The 20,007-nt window shown below is 43.2% G+C and overlaps 1 protein-coding gene across 1 annotated transcript; it reads right to left on the reverse strand.

The window, feature by feature from the left end:
- Positions 1-6,431: 6,431 nt before the first annotated feature.
- Positions 6,432-9,906, reverse strand: LOC127381336 (fatty acid-binding protein, adipocyte). Its single transcript, XM_051611566.1, has 4 exons — positions 9,714-9,906; positions 8,313-8,485; positions 7,984-8,085; positions 6,432-6,664 (listed from the first exon to the last, which is right to left on the reverse strand). The coding sequence occupies exons 1-4, from the start codon at positions 9,784-9,786 to the stop codon at positions 6,614-6,616; spliced, it is 399 nt and encodes a 132-aa protein (XP_051467526.1). The 5' UTR covers positions 9,787-9,906; the 3' UTR covers positions 6,432-6,613.
- Between the last annotated feature and the right edge of the window lie 10,101 nt (positions 9,907-20,007).

Genomic DNA, 20,007 nt, shown 5'->3' on the forward strand with positions numbered 1-20,007 from the left:
ATGCCCAGTCCCTGTAGTGGTCAGGACGGGCCAATCAGGGAGGCAGTGCCAGGGCAAGACAATGTGCACGTTGTCCAAGGCTGCCGTGTCAGTACCAAGGCTCCGGGTGACGCCTGCCTTGGCTTCCTCCACTGAATAGATGGGGACACGGAGACGGGCACGTGGGGATGGGGACATGAGGTTACCACTGCAGCCACAGAGCAGTTAGGGGACACTATGGTGAGGTCTGAGTCACATGGAACCACCAAGCACAGGAGCACTCTGTCTGTATGCAGCTCAGCTCTGACTGTCCTTCCAGTACCATTCTCCTGCTATCACCATTGCCAGTGCTGTCACCTGTGTGCTAGTCAGGTAAATTAAAGCCTTGTGGATTTGGGGGAGGAACTGTCAGAAACTGCTGTACACAGTGTGTTCCCTGTTTTTTTTTACCTTTCATGATCCATACTGAAAAGTGTCTGTGCTTTATCATTTAAAGGTGGAACTGAATTATTCTTTCCTGTTTACTTAAAGCCTTTGCATGAGAGCAATGATCCCAAGCTGTGGGTCTTTCCCTGCAAATACCCATGTGAGAAGAAGCCAAGATTCTCTGCCTCACTTCTTCCACAACAGGGCATATTCAGAAGATCACTGCCTCACTGGAGATCAGCTCTTTTGCTTGGCAGATGGACAGTGAGAACAGAGGTTGGGTCATTAAAGCGGTCATCCTCAGTTCTGAGTCACTTGGTGAGCAGTGAGCAGTATTATAAGGCTGGGAGGAGGGCATATACTGCTCCTGCTTTGCCCTTCTGCACCTAGATGATTGGTCTGTCAGAGTTAAGGGCAGACTTGAGACAGTGGAGTCATATAAGGCCTTGCATTCAAATGTGTGCTACCGTTGTCAAGTATCTTCAAGTTTTCCTGCTTCCGTGAAGAGCAATAGCTTCCTCTGTGTCATGTGAAATGGCACACTAGGGCCAAACACCTTCTGCCTCCAGATGACATAAAAATGTGACATGGAAATAGTTTCTCTCAGTGGCATAACTGCAAATATTAGAATGTGCCTATGTGCCTCAGCTGTTCTGATCTAAACTTTTACACAATGACAAAACGACTCAGGTCAGAAGGGACCTCCAGAGGTCATCTGGTCACACCTCCTGCTCAAGCAGGGCCATCTCATGCTGGTTGTCCGGGCCCATGTCCGGATGGCTTTTGATTATCTTCAAGGATGGAGACGCCACTCCTCCTTGGGTCCATGTCTCCCATGTACTGCAGAGCTGTCACAGTTTGACTCACGATAGACAACAATGCTCTCTCTCCTTCCCTACCTGGCTGGGACAGGGAGGGGATCCTCAAACCAGGACAAGAGCCCAGAACTCGACCCAGAACTTCAGCTGTGGACTCACCAGTGCAGAATAAAGGGGAAGGATCATCTCCCTCAGCCTGCAGCACTCTTCCTGATACAGCCCAGGATACTGTTAGCCTTCTTTGCCATGAGGGAACATTGCTGGTTCATGTTCAACTTCATTGTCCATCAGGACACCCAGGGCTTCTTCTGCAAAGATGAGTTTGAAAGCTTGAAAAGTTTGAACATTCAAAACCTTTTGTAAGAAGTACATTTAGAACTATTACCTTGTGGTTAGCAAAAACCAGTCACAAAGGACAAATACATAAACCAAATGTATATTTGACAGGCAGGAATTCCAAGCATTGCAATTCAAGACACCTCCAACTATCTGAAACTGTTTAGTGTAAGACCACATTAATAAGCATTCTGTCCTTCCCCTTCCTAAACTATCTTCCTGGAGAAAGCTATTACTTGGTACATGAAAAGATTAGATGGCTTCTTTCCTATTTGAATGAAAAATAGTTATCTGTTTGGGTTTTTGTGCCAAAATCTTTTTCTGAGTTTCTGGATTCTGACCACATATAAGGACTTTTCAGATCTACATTGTAAGGATGGAGAGTACAGTGAGATGATAGGTTGTGGGACTAAGTTTCTTGTGTTCAGGGATGAATGAGAGGGAGCTGATGCTGGTCTAAGGAGGGGGATGTTTGGGTCTCATCTTCAAAGTTGTCACTTGCAAGAAGGGAAATATGCTTAAGCAGAAAAGCAATACAACCTAAGCAGGGAGAATACTGTAGTCTTCAGATTATACTGTAATTGTGGGGAAATGACAGGTCTTAAGCCACAAATGTTGGTTGTCTATGTAAAATGTTTTTATCCCATCAGTTGTAACATAGAATCATAGACTCATAGAACCATTAAGGTTGGAAGGGACCTCAAAGATCATCAAGTTCCAACCCCCCTGCCATGAGCAGGGAACCCTACCACTAGACCAGGTTGCACAAAATCTTGTCCAACCTGGTCTTAAAAACCTCCAGGGATGGGGCATCAACAACCTCCCTGGGCAACCCATTCCAGTTTCTCACCACCCTGATAGTGAAGAACTTTTTCCTAATATCTAACCTAAATCTCCCCTCTCCCAGTTTAAAACCATTACCCCTTGTCCTATCACTATCTTCTCTGGTGAAAAGCCCCTCCCCAGCTTTCCTGTAGGCCCCTTTCAAGTACTGGAAGGCCACTATAAGGTCTCCCCAGAGCCTTCTGTTCTCTAGGCTGAACAGCCCCAATTCTCTCAGCCTGTCTTCCTAGCAGAGGTGCTTCAGGCCTTTGATCATCTTGGTGGCCCTTCTCTGGACCCTCTCCAACAGGTCTATATCTTTCTTGTGCTGAGGGCCCCAGAACTGTACACAGTATTCCAGGTGGAATCATCAACAGGGTGGAAATGTCCAGGTGGAAACATCAACAAGGGTAAGTTGAGCAGAACTTCCCATTACTGCTCAGGTCTAGTCTGTGGTGCAAGGAGGAAAAGTCTAGAGTGATTGAAAATAAAAACAAAGTAAAGAACTCCTTCTCCCCCACAGCAGCAAGCAGATGCTGTATCTGTAACATGGAAATAAATGTCAGTCTCTGAAGGTGTTGTCCACAGAGTGTTCTTCTGAAGCGGAGATGCATTATATCATATTTTCTGTAATGAATAGCTGGCTTTTTATCTGATTTCTGGAAATGAGAAAGCTCCTCCTAAATTAAACTATCCATTTCTTCTTGAGGAATAATACCTACCATTGCTCTTCAGGCATTCTTGTTATTTCATTTAATTGTCTTATCTACATAAAGGTACTTCAACAAGCCAAGGCTGGTGCCTTTGAGAAATAAAAGATGATTGGAACATTATATGATCGGGCCCAAAGAAATTCAAGAAGAGCAAATTAGTCAGAATAGAGCAGCTATACTGCAGTACCAGTAACATTAAGAACAAAAGTGACAGAGAATTATTTATACAGACAAAACCCCAGTCTTAAGCAGTCTCAAACAATGTTGACATTGCTACCATCTATCTCTTTGTCTCTAAGAAAAATTAGCACTTTCATTTAAAGGACTTACAGTCTAGAAAGACAAAGAGCAGGGAATTATATCTTCAGTAGAAATAATATATGTGGAAAACAAACTTTTCTTCAAGATTAGAGGGAAAAAAATGTCAAGGATTCTGAGTACATGTGATAAGAGGGAGCTTTGATTCCCTTTTTTTGCTTATGGTTGAAGTAAACCATGCTTTGAAATCAATACACGATAATCTGACAAAAATAGAGAGCTAAAATAGAGAGCTAAAACTTTAAAGAGACTATTTAAAGAAATACAGAACATTGATAGCAGTTTCTTTAAAAGAAATATGTTCTGGGCAAACCTACTGCCAAAAAAAGGCTACATTAAACTCCTAGGGGAGTAATGAAGGCAACAGAAATGCAAGCGGAGAACAGAGGCCAAATGCCTGCCTTGTTGTGAGGACACCAAGGATGTTTTAACAGTGATTCTATGGAGCTGAGGGATCAATTCCAAACACAAGGCCAGCAGTCTGTCTCTTCCCAATAGCTGTGTTGGAGGGTGTGAACAGCCTTTTGTCTCCTTAGTTTGGGCATCCCAGGAGACCAGACCAAGACTACTGGGACCAAGGGAACAGGGGGCAGCTTGGGGCAGACTGCTGAGCTTGGCACAAAAAGGGCTTGACTGGCCAGGATGAACAAGTACTCCTAGTTCCTTCCAGGGGAAACCAAGAGTTAAAACAAAACCAGAAAAATAACGGAAAGGTCAAAGCACAGAATAAGCTTTGCTTAATCTTTCTCCTGAGCTTCTACCCATCTGCGGGTGTGAGACCCCTTTCCCTCTTTTCATCCAAGAAACTTGTAAAGGAGTAATGAACAAATATGCTAACTGGCAAAGATCTCCTCTCAGCATTGAAAGCTGCCTGCTGCAATCAATATGTTGCCCATGGGGTTTGTGGGTGTTCTGGGAGATCCTTCTTTTCCAGAGAGGAATGTTATGGGGTGAATCCTGATTTTTGGAGAATAGTTCAGCACAGCAGGACCTGTGTTGCTCTGCAGGCAAGGAAAAGGCACTGATCTGCCCGTACCTTTTGAAATTAATATGGTCACCTCTGTCCAGGTCTGAGAGCACACATCTTTGTTTGGCATAGAGGAATGATCTCCATTTATTCAAGAAGTCACTAGGCTGCTGCCTTTTTTAGATAATAATTTTTGGCCTTTTTCAGAGAATAATTTTCAGATATGTTCATATTCTAAGAAAAGCATCCCTAATTCTTCATTACTGTCCTTATTAAAGTTTCTAGATGAAGGTCATTTTATTGAAATTTCCAGAAGGAGAAGTTTTAATGGCTTTTTTTATTAATAAACCTAGTCTTTGATTCATACACAAAGTCTGAATTAATTCATCAGGTAGTAAAATAAATAGAGATGCTTTCAGAAGACATTACTTGCTTTTGAAAAACTGGGCTATAATAAATGTTACAATTGTAACTGCAGGCTTGATTAAATATGTAAATTTTTTTTGGAAAATAATGGCTGCTTTAAGAATGTTGGAAATTTGACCTCTGAAATATAGTATTTCCATACCTGTGGATGATCAGATGTATTTAATTATGGGCTGATCTTTAATATCTATATACAGCTTATTTAAGCCAATGATGCTGCTTTTTATGATCATCTCTCCTATGTAGGTTTTCTGCCACTAAACGGTAGTTTTATCCTGGCTTTTGTAAATAATTTTGGGTTTTATTAAGTGCTAATTAGATTTAGAAATGTGTAGAAGGGATACTCAGAAGCAAGTTTCCTTCCCCTGTGTAACTGCTACTCCTTAAGCTGATGAGATTTCACAATGAATGAAGCCAAGGTAAAAATAGGAGAAGTGTTTGTTCATGTTTGTTGTTTTTTAAAAAAAAATCTGGTGAATTAATGGATAGACTTTTGAAACTGCTGTTAAATAACTCCTTAGCTCATCCAGAGTGTAGAGAGAGGTTTATCTCTTTCTGTTCCCTGCTCCAGTTGTATTAATAGTGCAGAAACTTGGGAACAGTCTGAGTCATACAGAGGAAAGTTCAAGGGCATGAGGTCTCTGCTGCTGGCAGCAGGGACTCAGAACCATCAACTTGGACAACCGACCTCAGGAATGTCAGAAATATGTGGAATTTGGTTCACAGATCTTAATTGCAAAACTTGGGATATGCGCATTTTCCCATTTTGTGTTTATGGCACACCTTTTCAGACTCTGGTTGTCCAGTTTTTCCCTAGACTTCTCATCTATTTTGTCCTCAGTTTGAGTGCCTCAAATCAGGGCTTCTGTGGGTGTCAAGTTTTGAAATAGGAAGCCAGGATTAAGGGCAGTAAAAGCAGGTAGTTCAGGAATAAGAGTTGAAAAACATGGTGTCCAAAGGGATTTGCTTCTAGAGAGGCTCATGTTCCCATGACTGATCTAACCTAATGAGCTAGTAGAAAATGCACATATATATATATATATAACAAAAGGTGTACCACTAGCAAGGCTATGATTCTTAATTCAAGGCTTTTTTTGCCTAATCTAGGACAAAAAGAATTGTTAAGCAAAGGGACATTAACAAAATAACCACAGCTGAGAGTTACAGCAGTTCACACTTGAGGTGGAAGAAGACAAGATCAAAGCACTCCAGGCGATCCTTGGGTTTAAAATTGTTGGCATTTGTGGGCAGAGGAGGTGCCTGGTTCCCCACTCATGTTGGAAGCCAACACTGGGCAAGCACAGCAATTGCCCTCCTCCCCAGCCTGGGGATAACACTGTTGTTCAAAGCCCAGAGGAGCAGCCCCGCTATCCCCCCTGCTGCACACCAACTCCTTTCAGGGGGTGGCCTGCACGCAGTGCTCACAGCAGGATTTTTTGTGTCCAGGTCTATATCCATCCTTCTTACACAACAAGTGCCACTCTCTGGGTCCTCTCTGACCCTCTTTCCCCAGTGAGACAGGTCACAGTTGCTGAGTGTGGCACTTGTGATGCTCTCCCACACAGATCCTGTCCCCTGTTGCATCCCCCAAGCCCCCTTTCTGACAAACTCCAGCACCATCGTGGGTTGTAGAAAGCAGAACATTTTATTGAAGAGCCACAACAAATTAAACCAGCTGCATGTCACGTTTTTGGGATATATCTGTAAAAAGCACAGTTCTCTTTAAAATCGATTTGTGGAGTTTTTCTCCTTTGGTTAAGTTGCTTTTCTCCAGCTTTAAGCATTAGTCCTATGTGAAGATGGCTTCTTCATGCTTTTTCATACACTCTTTTGCACGTAACATTATTCATGATGCATTCCTGGAAAGAAAGGAAAATTTAATCAGCTTTTAACTCTCACTAAATAATTGTCAGTCAGAAGTCAGAGAATTATTTATCCATTGGGAGCCAGTATAAGAAAAAATTTTCATTTACCTTCCTTAAAGCCAGTTGCCAAAACAGTGAAATTCAAATTTGAGAGCTTCAGAAGCAGAAGTCTAAAATATTTCATAAAAGCAAAATACTGAAAGAACATCCAAGGACTGTTTCAGCCACTTCTGGGAGATTTCTAATCTCCTCTTAAAAGCCTCTGAAGAAGGCTCCTCACTTTTCTACAGGGAGTGATGGGACTCTGGAGCTGGGCATTAGCTTTTTTTTTCCTTTCACTTTCTGTAGCTGTGGCTTTTCTTCCTCACAACCATGTGCACAACACACACACATGAGTCCTACACAGCTTTCAGACTTGCAGCTGCCCGTGTCAGCCTCTGCATGTTGGGCTGTGTCCTCATTTATTTTTCTGTTAGATCAAACTCTGTTTTCTTCAATCTTTCCTAATGAAGTAGTTATTAAAAGCTATTGCTATTTGTTCTCTTCTGGTCTCTGTCCAAATAAATGTTAATAATGAATTTGTGGACACAAGTTTTTCTCTAGGGGAGGGCAGAACTCTTCAGGAATTTCATGTATGTGTGTTGTTTTGTAGCATGTCGGAATCTCAGCTGCCTTTTATGAACTCAACAGTAGTCTCCTCCCAGATTCTTCAAAGTGTCTTTCCTAAAGCTGGAGAGCAGTGCTGGGAAACCCCGAATTGCAGGTGGGCCTTGCTGGCACCGAGACAAGCACAATGCTCCCTGACCAGACAACACCAATCAACAGAGCTTGGATACACAGTTGTTTTTTTTTTGTTCTAACATCATATTATTGACCCAGTTGTTGGTGATCAACAGTACAGTTCCCACAGATTGCTGTTGGGTCTTCAGTGGAGGTGAACAGAAGGAGCATTCTGCACTGGAACAGAGAGGAACACTGAACATGGATGCTGCTAATGCTTCCTCTGTATTTTTCAGGACTTCACAATTCTGATACATAAACATTTCCCTCTTGGGGTTGTTGTTTTTTCTCCCTGCTTGTTCCTAGCCATATATTGCTCTGAAGGGAGAAGAGGCACCACAGTACAATTTCATAAGGTTAGTACCATTACAGTTTTAATAGATGCTCCAGACTCATTCAGAGAGACTTCTTGCCAAGTGTCCACAGCCCTTTCAGATACTTTCACTCCCTGTGTTTGAATCCAGTGCAACACATCCACCAAACATGAATTCTGCACAATTAATTCAAAGATTAAGCAACAAAAAGGCACTCACCACCACTAAGTTCCCATCCACCACTTTTCTCTTTATGGTAGTTTCTTTTCCATCCCACTTCTGCACCTGGTTCAGTATGCCACTGTCTAAGGTTACAACGTTCTGCCAAAGAAAAAAAGCAAAATGTGACTGTTTCATCAGGGTGCTCCAGGCTGAAGAGAAAAATACCTCCCTATCCAAACAGCACTGAAGCACCAAGCACCCGCAGCACTCTTACCTTTGAAGGCAGCATTCTGCCTTGGGTGTCAAAATCACCACTCTGTCCTCCTGCTCTCACATCCCTTTTGAGAGATATATTTGTATTTGAAAAGTGCCGGTTTTGGACTCACCTTTGTTTTTCTGTCATCTGCTGTGGTCTCATCAAACTCTTCACCCAGCTTGAAAGAGATCTCTGTATTTTTGAAGGTACTTTCTGTTTTGATGGTAATCACATCCCCATTGATGCTGATGGTCACATTGGGCTTGGCCACACCAGCCATTTTCCTGGTAGCAAACCCCACACCTGTAAATAAGACAGAGCACTATGAAATTTGTATCTTTACTTAATGTTTTTCTCTTATTTGTTGGGTCCTGCTTTCTTTACTAGTTTCTGAATTTTTTAATTCTGTGTTGTATAGGTTCCTTGGTAACATCTCACTAGCTTGGTATGGTTATGGACCAAGCTGGGTGGGATGACATAAGGAAATTCTCAGCTCTGTCATTGTCAGAATAGTAAAAGCAATATTTTGAAGGCTGAGACAAGATTTTAATGCCAGATATTTGCACACTTGAAACAACTGTGGTGATATGTACACTAAGTGCATCTACAAATAAATAAGCAGAAATATAAGGCAGTTTCTAATCCACAAAAGCAAGCAAACAAACAAACAAGGAAAAATCGACAACAAAAAAGCAAGACCTTTTTATATTTATCAGGGGCTAGGCTGAATAAAAGGAAATGATTAAGAAATAGCTGGCAATGGTTACGTCCTGAGTAAAATCTGGGGTAAAGATTAGGAGTGCAATAGTCTCACTGGAAGCTGTCTCACTGAATGCTGCACAAGTCTCTGAGTATTTTACCCCTAATCTCCAAATAACCCCCAGCTTTTTAGCATGCAGAGATCCAATCAGTGCAAGTTACCCCATACTTCCCCCACACTAAATGAATATGGAAACCTTTTAAAGCCCAATTTTAATTCTAAGCAAGATGTCTACACCTGTAGAGAAGGGTGTTATCCCTCAAATCTTTTGCAAGCATCTGCATGAATCCATGCAGTTTTCTTTGTTAATATTCACTGGAGGCAGCTCTGGAGTTTCATTCAGTATAACAGCTGTGACAATCAGAATCCTAGTCTGGTAACAATATGAAGAAGCTTAGGTGTGTTGCTTTTAGACACAGAGAAGCTTGCTGCACTCTAGCATTACACCGCTTCGTATTTTCAAGGATAAGCTCTAATTGGCACAAAACATTGCAGTGACACGTTTTACTTCCATTTATAACACTGTTAAGCAGGCATGCATAAACTTGACTTACCTGAAACTCCCAATCAAGGTTTTTTTTACTTTATAGGAGTTTGACACCACTAATTTAAACATCCATGCTCTCCAGTTTAAGACTATCTGCTCACAATAAATTGGACTAAAACCCCCTTGGTAAAACAGCATAGCAGAAAAGTCAAGTAAGTAATAAAGTTCAAAATCAGCATTCCTTCCCTGTCCCAGATACAAGAACTCCAAAGAACAGTTCTCACCCAGCTCTTTCATATAGTCCTCAAAGTTTTCACTAGAAAGGAGCTTCCAGGTGCCCACAAACTGGTCACACATTTTGTCAGGCTAGAGAGAAGTCGTCCACAGGATGAGGCAGAAATGCAGGACAGGACGATAGTATGAGCTCCAGGAGATCAGGAGTTATCTTTAAAAAGGAGCCTTGGCCACATGATGCTCTAGGATGACCAATGAAGAGGGAGTCCCAGTGCCCAGTGTTTTCCTTCCTTCCCTACCCCTCCTCTGCCAGTAGGTCATAGTGTTATTACTCATATGCCCTTACTAGCACAAAGATCACTATCTTGTTTTTATTTAATTATTTTTGTTGTTCAAGAACAACCCACCTTAAAGGCAAACAATTAAATCGTGTTGCCTTTCAGAAATAAGAGGCTCAATCCACAGAGGATTGTCTTCTCTCCCATACTCTTTTCTTTCATTTCAGCCTGCCATGTCAAATGGGCACAGCTAAGTTCCTAGATTGCAAGACCTGAAAGGCTCGTTGGGATAATTTAGTTTGCCTTCTGCATGCCTGCAGAAGTGGATGTGGGGCAGAAAGGGAGAGTGCTGGTGGCTGTAGAAAGGCAAGGCAAAAAAGTTCATCCCTTGATTGGGATCTCCTTGTCATTGCACCACCGGAATCGGTTGACCAAGAGGTCCGTATTCTGCTTTTATATGATGCAGAGGGATATAGGGTTCTGTGAAAAGCAAAGTAACAGCACATATTATTTCTCCCCTTTTTGCTCCCTGTGCTTTCTGAAGACCTATGTCCCACTGACTAGAATTATGACTAATTATGGCACAAAGTTAGGTGCTGGTATCAACCCACTAAAGGTCCTTGGACATCTCATTTGTTTTCTGTTCACACTGTTCAGGGAACAATCTGTTTGAGGCAAGGTATGTACGGGCCTGACAGAATGAGGTCCACTTTGGCAGATCCTCTAAGATCTGTCACAGCTTAGGTCACGAATAACGGAAGCAGAACACAGTCAAGCAGTTTATTAGACTTTGCATTTGGCTGTATTTATTATTCCTACAGCAAAAAGCAGCTAATAAGTGCAAACTCCAGCCTCTGTAATTTTCTTTGGGTGGATTTCCTAGAAATACTCTGCTGGTTGTTAGGCATGTTAGGTTCATGTATTTTCATACTTGTTGACTTTGTAAGTAATGACATTGTAGAAAAAAAATCTTTATAATAGGAATGTAAGACCATGGGGGTATTTGGAAGTGAAGGGAGGTTAGGAAGTCTCCAGAGCAGCAGCTGGGCAACCTCTGAGCTCAGACCTGGTTGCTCAGGACTGTGCTCTGTTTGGGCTTGGAAGCCTCCAAGGACGGAACCAGCACAACCTCCCTGGACAGCCTGCACTGCTGCCCAGCTCTTCGCCAGGGGGAAAAGGTCTGCTTATCTCCAGTCTGATAATCTCTTTTTTTCAGCTTTTCCACATAGACTTTCATCCTCCTACCACTCACTGCTGTGAATAAGCCTGGGTCCATCTCCCTGGTCACTTCCCTATAGGTGCTGGGGGCTGCTGTAAGCACTCTCAAAGCCATCTCTTAACCAAGCTTAACCACCCCAGTCCCACAGTTTCTCCTCACAGGGCAAGTGCTCCAGGCCCCTGAGCATCCTGGGGACCCTCTGCTGAACTCACTCCAAAACTGGGTGCAGTATTCTGGATGCAGCATTCTGGATGCAGCCTGAGGAAAGGGGAATAATCACATCAGCCTCCTGGCTGTGCCCCTCTTCATTCAGCCCAGAATGGTTTTGACCTTTCTGCTGCCAAGGCTCAAGCCACTGCCCACCAGGACCCTGAGGACCTTTTCTGCAGAGCTCCTCCCTAGCCAGTCTGTCACCAGCCTGCATTGCTGTGAGGGCTGAATATGTCTGTACATGTGTAATTAGTTACACTCCTGTGCCTTTAAGACTGCAGACTATAGCATTTCTTTTTTTTTTTTTTTTTTTTTTTTTTTTTTTTTTTTCTAGAATAGCTAATCTTAGTTTTGGCCTATTTTTTGAGTTTTTGCATATTTACTGACTTTCCACTAATCCCAAAATAAATAAAGTCATATTATAAATATTGAAGTTACTAATGCCTTTTTCTGATTGGCTTTCAGATGACATGCTCAGGTCATCTTTAAAAAGAAACTCTGAGGGACCCTCAAGATTGTGTCATTAGCCTGGGTTTTTTTACTTAGGCTCATAGGCTTGAGAAACACTGCACCCTGTGTCAGCAGTTTGTAGGAACTTGAAAGCTCAAACCCAGTAATGGCATAATGAGTTCTTGAAAGTATCAGGTGAGCATTGCTGCAGTGCCCTGCACAGAAAGGATGAGATCTGGTTGAACGGGGTTCCTGCTCTTGCTTTCTTGCCTTTTGGGAACTGCTCTGTGTGTGGCTTACTACAATTAGCATTTATTTCTTTGGAGGGGAAATAGGGCTTTTATATTCAAAACGATAGCCTGGGAGAGGGGGTTGGCAGTACTTTAGACTTAACAGCTGCCTGCAACGCTTGAGCTGCTGGAAGAGTTTTTTGGGAGAGGCAAAGCACCTGTTCCATGCAAATCTATTTGGAGCCCTCCCTAGGCAGCACCTATTTAAAGCGAATCTGAGCTAATCGTAGATGTCTTGCAAACATGATGAATCAAAATTTCAAGAAGAAAGCCAGCCTGTGGGTTGACCTGATTGTTTACTTCAAAGCAAGCAGCTATCTGGGAGCTCATGGCTCTTGGGAAACATCTTACCTCCTACCAATGGCCTCCTTTTTCTTGCGAGATACTTCCAGTGACAAGAGATAAGCTTGTGGCATTGATGTTATCTAATACAAATCGTACCTGCTCTCTGGGGCAAAGGCTCAAGTCATAGAGCCCTGCTGATAAAGACTGGAGTACTTAATGGCCATGAAGGAATCCATAGGGCTTGTGAGCCTGGAACCTTAGGCAAACCTACGTTTTGTGCCACTTGCTGGAAGTGTCTTACCAGCAAGAGCTGTGCAGCCTGACTAAACAAACCTGTGGTTATCAGTGCTGATGGGATCTAATACCATCAACAGCAAGAGCATCTTCAAAAGTGTAGAAGCTCCTTTCAAAGCGTGAGGGGATTTTGAAGAAACAACAGCAGGCAAGAGGTAAATCAAAGAGGGGAAGCTGGTGAGAATCCAGCACAATGAGAAAAAGCTGGCAAAATAAATTTGTCACTGATGGAAACCCTGTCTCTTGATACTGACACAAACTCATGTAGCTGAAGTCTGCAAACAGTAATGATAGTCTGCCACGTGTTTTTGGGGTGACCTTTGAGGGTGGCTTCTGATGCAGGAGGTACAGAAGCTGCATCAGAAACAGTATAGCAGCATTTGTGTGGGGAAGATTAGTGGATGGGAAGGTGATGATGGTGGATTAGCTCTTGCTCTTCAAGTCAGACCAGTGGTAGAGATCTATTCGAGACAAACAGCTTTTTACAAAAATTAGCAAAATAGTAAAATCCTTTTGTCTTTTTCAGGTATGCAGGAGAAACATTGCTGCCTCCACTAGAGTATGTGAGAAAGAGGATTCTTATTCCTGTTGTTGAGATTTGTCCCTTAAGTCAGTTTTTAAGTGAAGACTGTGCCAAAGTTTTCTTGGTGCTTCAGATATGTATAGATTTGTCACAGTAAAAATACAGCTTGTTCTTAAATGTGAAAATACAAAATAACAAATCACAGTTATGACTGTTATCAGTACTCTTCTTAAATAAATGCTTCTTTTTCCAAATTGTCCTTGTCCCAGAAGGGCAACAGTGTTCAACTCCTTCAACTGCTATAGCTATTGAACTGGTGACTGCCAGTGAGGTGCAGTGTATTTGGTTTATGCAGGTGTCTCTATGGTTCTGCTACTCTTTGAATCAAAAATGGGCATGAAAAAGTAGTAAGAGATGTGTGCACAGTTTCCCATGCCATAGAAGACTATTAGGCTATTGACAATGACTTCTGTTGTTTCTTAAAAGGCATGTGGCCTCTATGTGGGGTTGGTGGTGGCACACAACAATGTCCATAGTAAGAAAAAGTATGTATTTTTTAGAAAGTTATTAAAAATAGGGATTTTCCTCTAAGCAAGGAAGGAACTGTAGCTTCATTCACTGCAAGCATCCTGTTCAGGCAATCTAATATTTATTGAGAAGATGGGCTATAGCAGCTCCATCATGCCAGGGAGGAGGGACCATGTCACACTGTCTGGTACTCCTGTAACTTAAGCCAAGAAAAAGTTGGCTTTTCTAACTTTTCTAAAGGTTTTTCTAACACTTGTCTGGCTACTATAGTTCTAAGGCCCCAGGGTAAGGCCAAGAAGGGTGAGCTAATGCTGAAGAACAGACAGGAACAGGTAAAGGGATGCCCATGTCTGCTTGCCAGCTTGGTACTCACCCTTCTGATTAATGTTCAAGACAGGTGAATTGCGTTAGACTTCAGCTTAGTGAGGAAAAGGTGTAACTACAGCTTCAGTGCTGGTGATGTAACACACTGACTTGACAAAACACTGGCTTCAGTTGGTTTGAAAGTTTCACAGATCAATTGGTTTTCAGTGGGTTTTGTCTCTCTCCTGGGGAAGGTGGTGAGCAGGAGACATGATCAGGTCCTTTTTCCTCTGCTCAGCAGAACAGTCCCCAGCAGTGAACTGATGCTCCCCAAGCGCTTGTGATGGTGGCTTCAAGCCTCACTCAGTCAGGGCACTGTTGTGAATGGTCACTTTGCCAAAGGAGTCAAACTTTGTCAGCAGCAAAACCAAATCTGTTACTTCCTTGAATGGTTACCAGCACCTCTCTACCCAGTTACATTGCTGGACTGTGACATTTGGAGACCTCAGTCTGGTGGGACCCAACACTAGATTTTTACTTTTAGTGATTCTGAGTTCTCCTATTTCCTCCTGAACTTTTGACCACCCAGTAAGTACTCCACATGCTTAAATGGGCTTCCAGTGTCTGCAAATAGAAATAGACTGTGAAAATAGAATAATCTAAAAAGTTTTTCTGAAACACTAAGCTAAGTTTGTGGGAATACTAAAAGCAGAAATGAAATCTCTTAACTCCAAGGCACAGCAAGATCAAGCCCAAAACAAAACCTGGTGGTTGAAACCATTAACTTGCAATTAAAATACGCATGATTACTTTTTCTAAACTTGCTCTAAAGAAGAAGAAAAAATTGCAGATATGGCTGCAGACAATGGCAAGCCTCTGGACCCTTGTCTTTGCTGGGTTATTGTAAGAGTAGTGTTGAGGGCTGAGACCCTGGCTTTTCTCATTAGATGGCATGACAATAACGTATGCTCTCAGACATTGCTCATGCACTGCTCTAATATGTATGTGTTCCCTCATTCCTGGGGCAAGTCAGCTGGCAGTGTGAATCTCATCAAGCAGTGCTATGGATTGCAGGGACAGAGGCAAAAGGAATATCAGAAAAGTAGGAAAAGAGAATTATTTGCAAATCTGTTTTCTTTCCATTGCAAAGAGATGTGATACAGGTATGTTTGCTCCTACTGACTTGCAGGTGATAGGCTTCCAAAACATAACATGGGAATTTCTGTATAAGAATATCTAAAATATTACAGCTCTAACTTTGCTATATTCAGCAAACATCATAGTGAGATTAACAATAGATTTAACTTAATGACTTCTGGAGGTTTGTATGAGAGAAGATCTTATTTTGCTGGTTATAATGCAGGCACTGCAAATGTTTCATGTTTCTAACTAACTACTAATTTCCCTTCTCTAAAGAACAAGTTTAAAGTTGCCTAAAATGTCTGATGCTCAAATCTGTCCAGCTAAGTCAGCTTTTCTTACTTTCACTTTGATTTGTCCATGGACTTCATTTCTCTGGACCTGTCTCAGCGAATCTAAATCCTGCCTGTTCTCCCCTCTGCCATCCTCCCTCACCCCCCAAAATAAGATGGTTTTATTTTCTTCTTTAACCCTAAACTTATCTCTAGATTTAGGCATTGCATCAGACTTGCAAATGAAGAAAGCAATCTGTTTTCCAAAGCACTTCTGCCTTTCTTTTACAGATTTGAAGACTTGCTAATACTGTAGTCCTTCCCCAGGCACTCTTCTTGAATTATCCCAGATCATCCAGCTGAAACCATCTCTTGAAGTATCCATCTGATCAAAGCAATAAGGTCATGAGTTCCATCTGCTTTGGGACTGCCCAACAGGACTCCACTTCAGTTTTGCCTCATTCCTGCTGCTCAAACAATACTGTCTGTACAGAGCCAGGCTTGCATTTTATTTCCATGAAGGTCTAGGGTTGGTTTTGGGTTTTCTTGCTAGATTTTTTTTTTAGCAAGCTGAGGGAAAATCATCAAGATTACATGCTAATGCATTTTGGTAGGGGTAATAGGGGTAACAAACTGTCTCTATCTGTGGTTGTCCTAGCAGCTGAAGTCTTATCAAGCAAGAACATTCCTAGAATTTCACTTCTCTTAAAACTAAAGAAAGAACAAAGTGTAAGAAACATTATTTCAGCCAGACTAAAATGACCCTGTAGAAAACATTTAAGCTTTGCCAAATCTGCACTTTGAATAAATATACATGTTTTTTGCCCACCCCAGGTTTCTGCATCTCTTCCCTCCGCATATCACAGTTTATTGGTAGCAATGCTTTAAGGTGACAGCTTGCTTGGAAACTTTCAGAGAGCTCCTCTTGTATTTCCCAGAAAGCTATCTGTGATTACAGATGCATTTGGACCGCATCCAAAGACCTGTTGCTCCATGTAAGGGAAGGAAAAACAACCCGAGTGTGAAATGCTGTGAGTTGAGGAGCCTTATGAGTTGAGCCTTATGGAAAGCAGCCATCTCCTTCTCCCCCAGGCCGGGCAGCGGGTGGGTGTGAAAACTGGCAGCTCTGGCCTTGAGCAGCGCTCAGCAGCTGACTGCTGCCCCCGGGTGCTGGGTGCCGGAGGGAAGGAGCAGGAGCCGGACGGCAGAACCCACCAGCTGCTGCCCAGCCACGCACCTCGCCCAGGCCAGCTGCCGCTGCCTCCTCTGCAGCGCCGCGGCTGAGCTTCATCGTCACACCCAGCTCTTTTCATCTCTTCTCCTACCAGATAAAACAGGTTAAGAATCAAAAGGATTTCTGAGGAAAGGAATGCAAACAGTTTTCTAAAGCAATCTATCACTCCTGCCTTTCCTGCTCTGGGTAGTCGTGCCAGAAACAGGTCAATGTACCAACCTAGAGGCTTTCTACAACAAAGGGACTACATCAGTCGACCAGGGAAAAGCAGTGGATGTCATCTACCTGGACTTCTGCAAGGCCTTTGACATGGTGCCCCACAACATCCTCCTTACTAAATTGGAGAGATATGGCTTTGATGGCTGGACTGTTCAGTGGATAAAGAACTGGCTAGATGGTCACGTCCAGAGGGTAGTGGTCAATGGCTCTAAGTCCAGATGGAAAACAGTGAGAGGTGGTGTCCCTCAGGGGTCAGTGTTGGCCCCAGTGTTGTTTAATATCTTCATTAATGATATTGATGGTAGCATTGAGAGCACCCTTAGTAAGTTTGTTGATGACACCAAGCTGGGTGATGCAGTCGATATGCCAGAGGGCTGGGATGCCATCCAGAGGGATCTGGACAAGCTGGAGAAGTGGGCCCAGGTGAACCTCATGAGGTCCAACAAGGCCAAGTGTAGGGTCCTGCACCTGGGTCAAGGTAACCCAAGATATGAATACAGGCTGGGGGAGGTCACGCTTGAAAGCAGCCCTGAGGAAAAGGACCTGGGGGCACTAGTGGATCAAAAGCTGGACATGAGCCACCAATGAGCAGTTGCAGCCCAGAAGGCCAACTCCATGCTGGGCTGTATCAAAAGAAGTGTGGCCAGCAGATGCAGAGAGGTGATTCTGCCCCTCTATTTGGCCCTGGTGAGATCTCACCTAGAATACTGCATCCAGCTCTGGTGCCCCCAGCACAAGAAAGATGTGAACCTGTTGGAAGGTGTCCAGAGAAGGGCCACGAAAATGACGCAAGGGCTGGAGCACCTCTTTTATGAGGTCAGGCTGAGGGAGCTGGGGTTGTTCAGTCTGAAAAAGAGAAGGCTCCTGGGGAACCTCATAGTGGCCTTCCAGTACCTGAAGGGGGCCTACAGGAAAGCTGGGGAGGGTCTTTTTACAGGGGCTTGCAGTGAGAAGACAAGGGGTAATGGTTTTAAGTTGAAAGCAGAGAGATTTAGGTTAGAGATCAGGGAGAAATTCTTCAGCGTAAGGGTGGTGAGACACTGGGACAGGCTGCCCAGAGATGTTGTGGGGGCTCCATCCCTGGAGGTGTTCAAGGACAGGTTGGATGGGGCTCTGAGCAGCCTGTTCTAGCGGAAGGTGTCCCTGCCCATGCAGGGGAGTTGGAACTGGGTGATCTTTAAGGCCCTTTCCAACTAAAAAAATTCTGTGTGATTCTGTGATTCTATCTTAGGTTTGGCATGTAAAAAGTCACATCTCCAAGCAGGGATTGCCTGTAAAATGCATTACTTCATGCCAGGTAGAAAACCAGCTCCTCGCTCAGGATGTTGTGGAGGGACCGGGAGACACAGGGCAGCTTGCACAGGGAGGACAGAGTTCGCTGTCTCATGTGCCACATCCCTCCCAGCAGGCATTTTCAGCAGCTGTGGGTAAGGTATCCCTATGGTTCTTGGTGCTCAAATCCCTAGCTGCAGTAAAACCTCAGTTCTGGCATACACAGAGTCTCTAGAGCTGCTATGGACCATATTGACATCTACCTGAACCCTTACATGGACCCTACAGCTTAATAATTTACTTTAAAATCCTTCTGCCTTCTCCTTTTTCCCCTCTGGAGGATCTAATCACAGCTGGCAGGTGTGGGAAGTTGTGGGTCTCTATTGGAGACAACAAGATCTTTCAGGAAAAATGAGCACCTTCAGCTGTCCTTCTCAGTACTGGTAGCGCTTCATTGATTTACCTTCCCTGTGCTTCAAAGAGGGCTTCTACATATCTCAGCATCTTTCTTAACTCCTCAGACTATTAAAGACTGAAGTGCTGCTTCACTTTGCACTTTGCAACAGCTCAGGCTGCTGGTTTTGAACTATCAGAACATCATCAAGAAATAAACAGATCTGGAAGTGTTGTCCCTCTCTAACATCACCTATTTGTATTTGCGCACTAGCTGTTGTAATGCTGGTGTGGCAGGAGCTGGTTATTGATGTTGCCCACCGATTTTCAGGGTCTTTTGAAGTTAGAGCTGCAGTGTCCCCCTGAGCTGCTGACTGAAGGCCTGAGCTGCTCACTGAAGGCCTGAAGCACTCAAGGACATTTGCAGAAGCGTTGCTGCCTCCTCTTCCCTACAGCAAGGGCCTGCTATCTTGACTTCTGATGTTTCTTTAAACTACACTGAGTTCTGCAATTCCACTTGGGGAGGTTGTAGTAAACACTTGGTGGGGTGTTTGCTCCATGATGAGGGCACAGCCTTAACAGGGGCTCTTTGTTCATGCTTTTGGTATCATGAAATGCCTGTTGGCAGTGCGCATGAGGGGATCGCAGCACATGCACATGCAAGAACTGAAGGAACCAGACAGCAAGCATGGATGAGGTTAGACACTTGCTCTTTCTTAAGAGATGCTGTTTCTTCCTCAGCCCCTGGTAGTTGTGGCTCCCTTAATCTCTCCTGTTGTTTTAGTCTTGCTGACAAATTATTTAAACTGAACATGACTTACTGCTTTTATGGTTGGATATGGCTTTAGGTTGTACATATCCCTGTTCTAACAGCATTTTCTGTGTTAGTTTTGACAAAGTCAATTTCTGGTAAGCCAATACTAATTGCTGGAATTATATTGAAGTATTTGGAAGTCCCTTCTGTCATTTATAATTTACTGCCTGGCTTAGATCTCCTTCAAACTGCTCACTACAATTAAGGGATGGCTGTCCCCTCCTTGATGTGTATAAAGCTTCTGTGAAGCTGCAGTTGTAGCACCTCAGCTTCTTCCCCTGCCTATATAAGTGACACCAATACAATAAACAGCATCAAAAGAAGTGAAAGGCAGAAATGCTGCTTTTGACTGTTGAGAACGACTCCCTGGATCACAGAGCCTGAGCCAGTCATATGGATGGTTTCACTAACATCTAGCTTAGTTCTGTCATACAAAAATAGGCTTGTAGAAGAAAGTAGTTTACTGTTTGTTTTGTTCTGTTGTTAATCCAGTTTCCAGTTATTGCCTTTGACTTGTTTAGCATATAAACATATGCTTGTAACTAAATACATGATAAGGTGTTGCCGGGCTCTCTGGGGTGATTAAACTGTTTTTGGTGTATACCCAGAAAGAGCTACAT

This window comes from Apus apus, chromosome 2, assembly GCF_020740795.1.
Source record: "Apus apus isolate bApuApu2 chromosome 2, bApuApu2.pri.cur, whole genome shotgun sequence".
Classification (NCBI taxonomy): Eukaryota; Metazoa; Chordata; class Aves; order Apodiformes; family Apodidae; genus Apus; species Apus apus.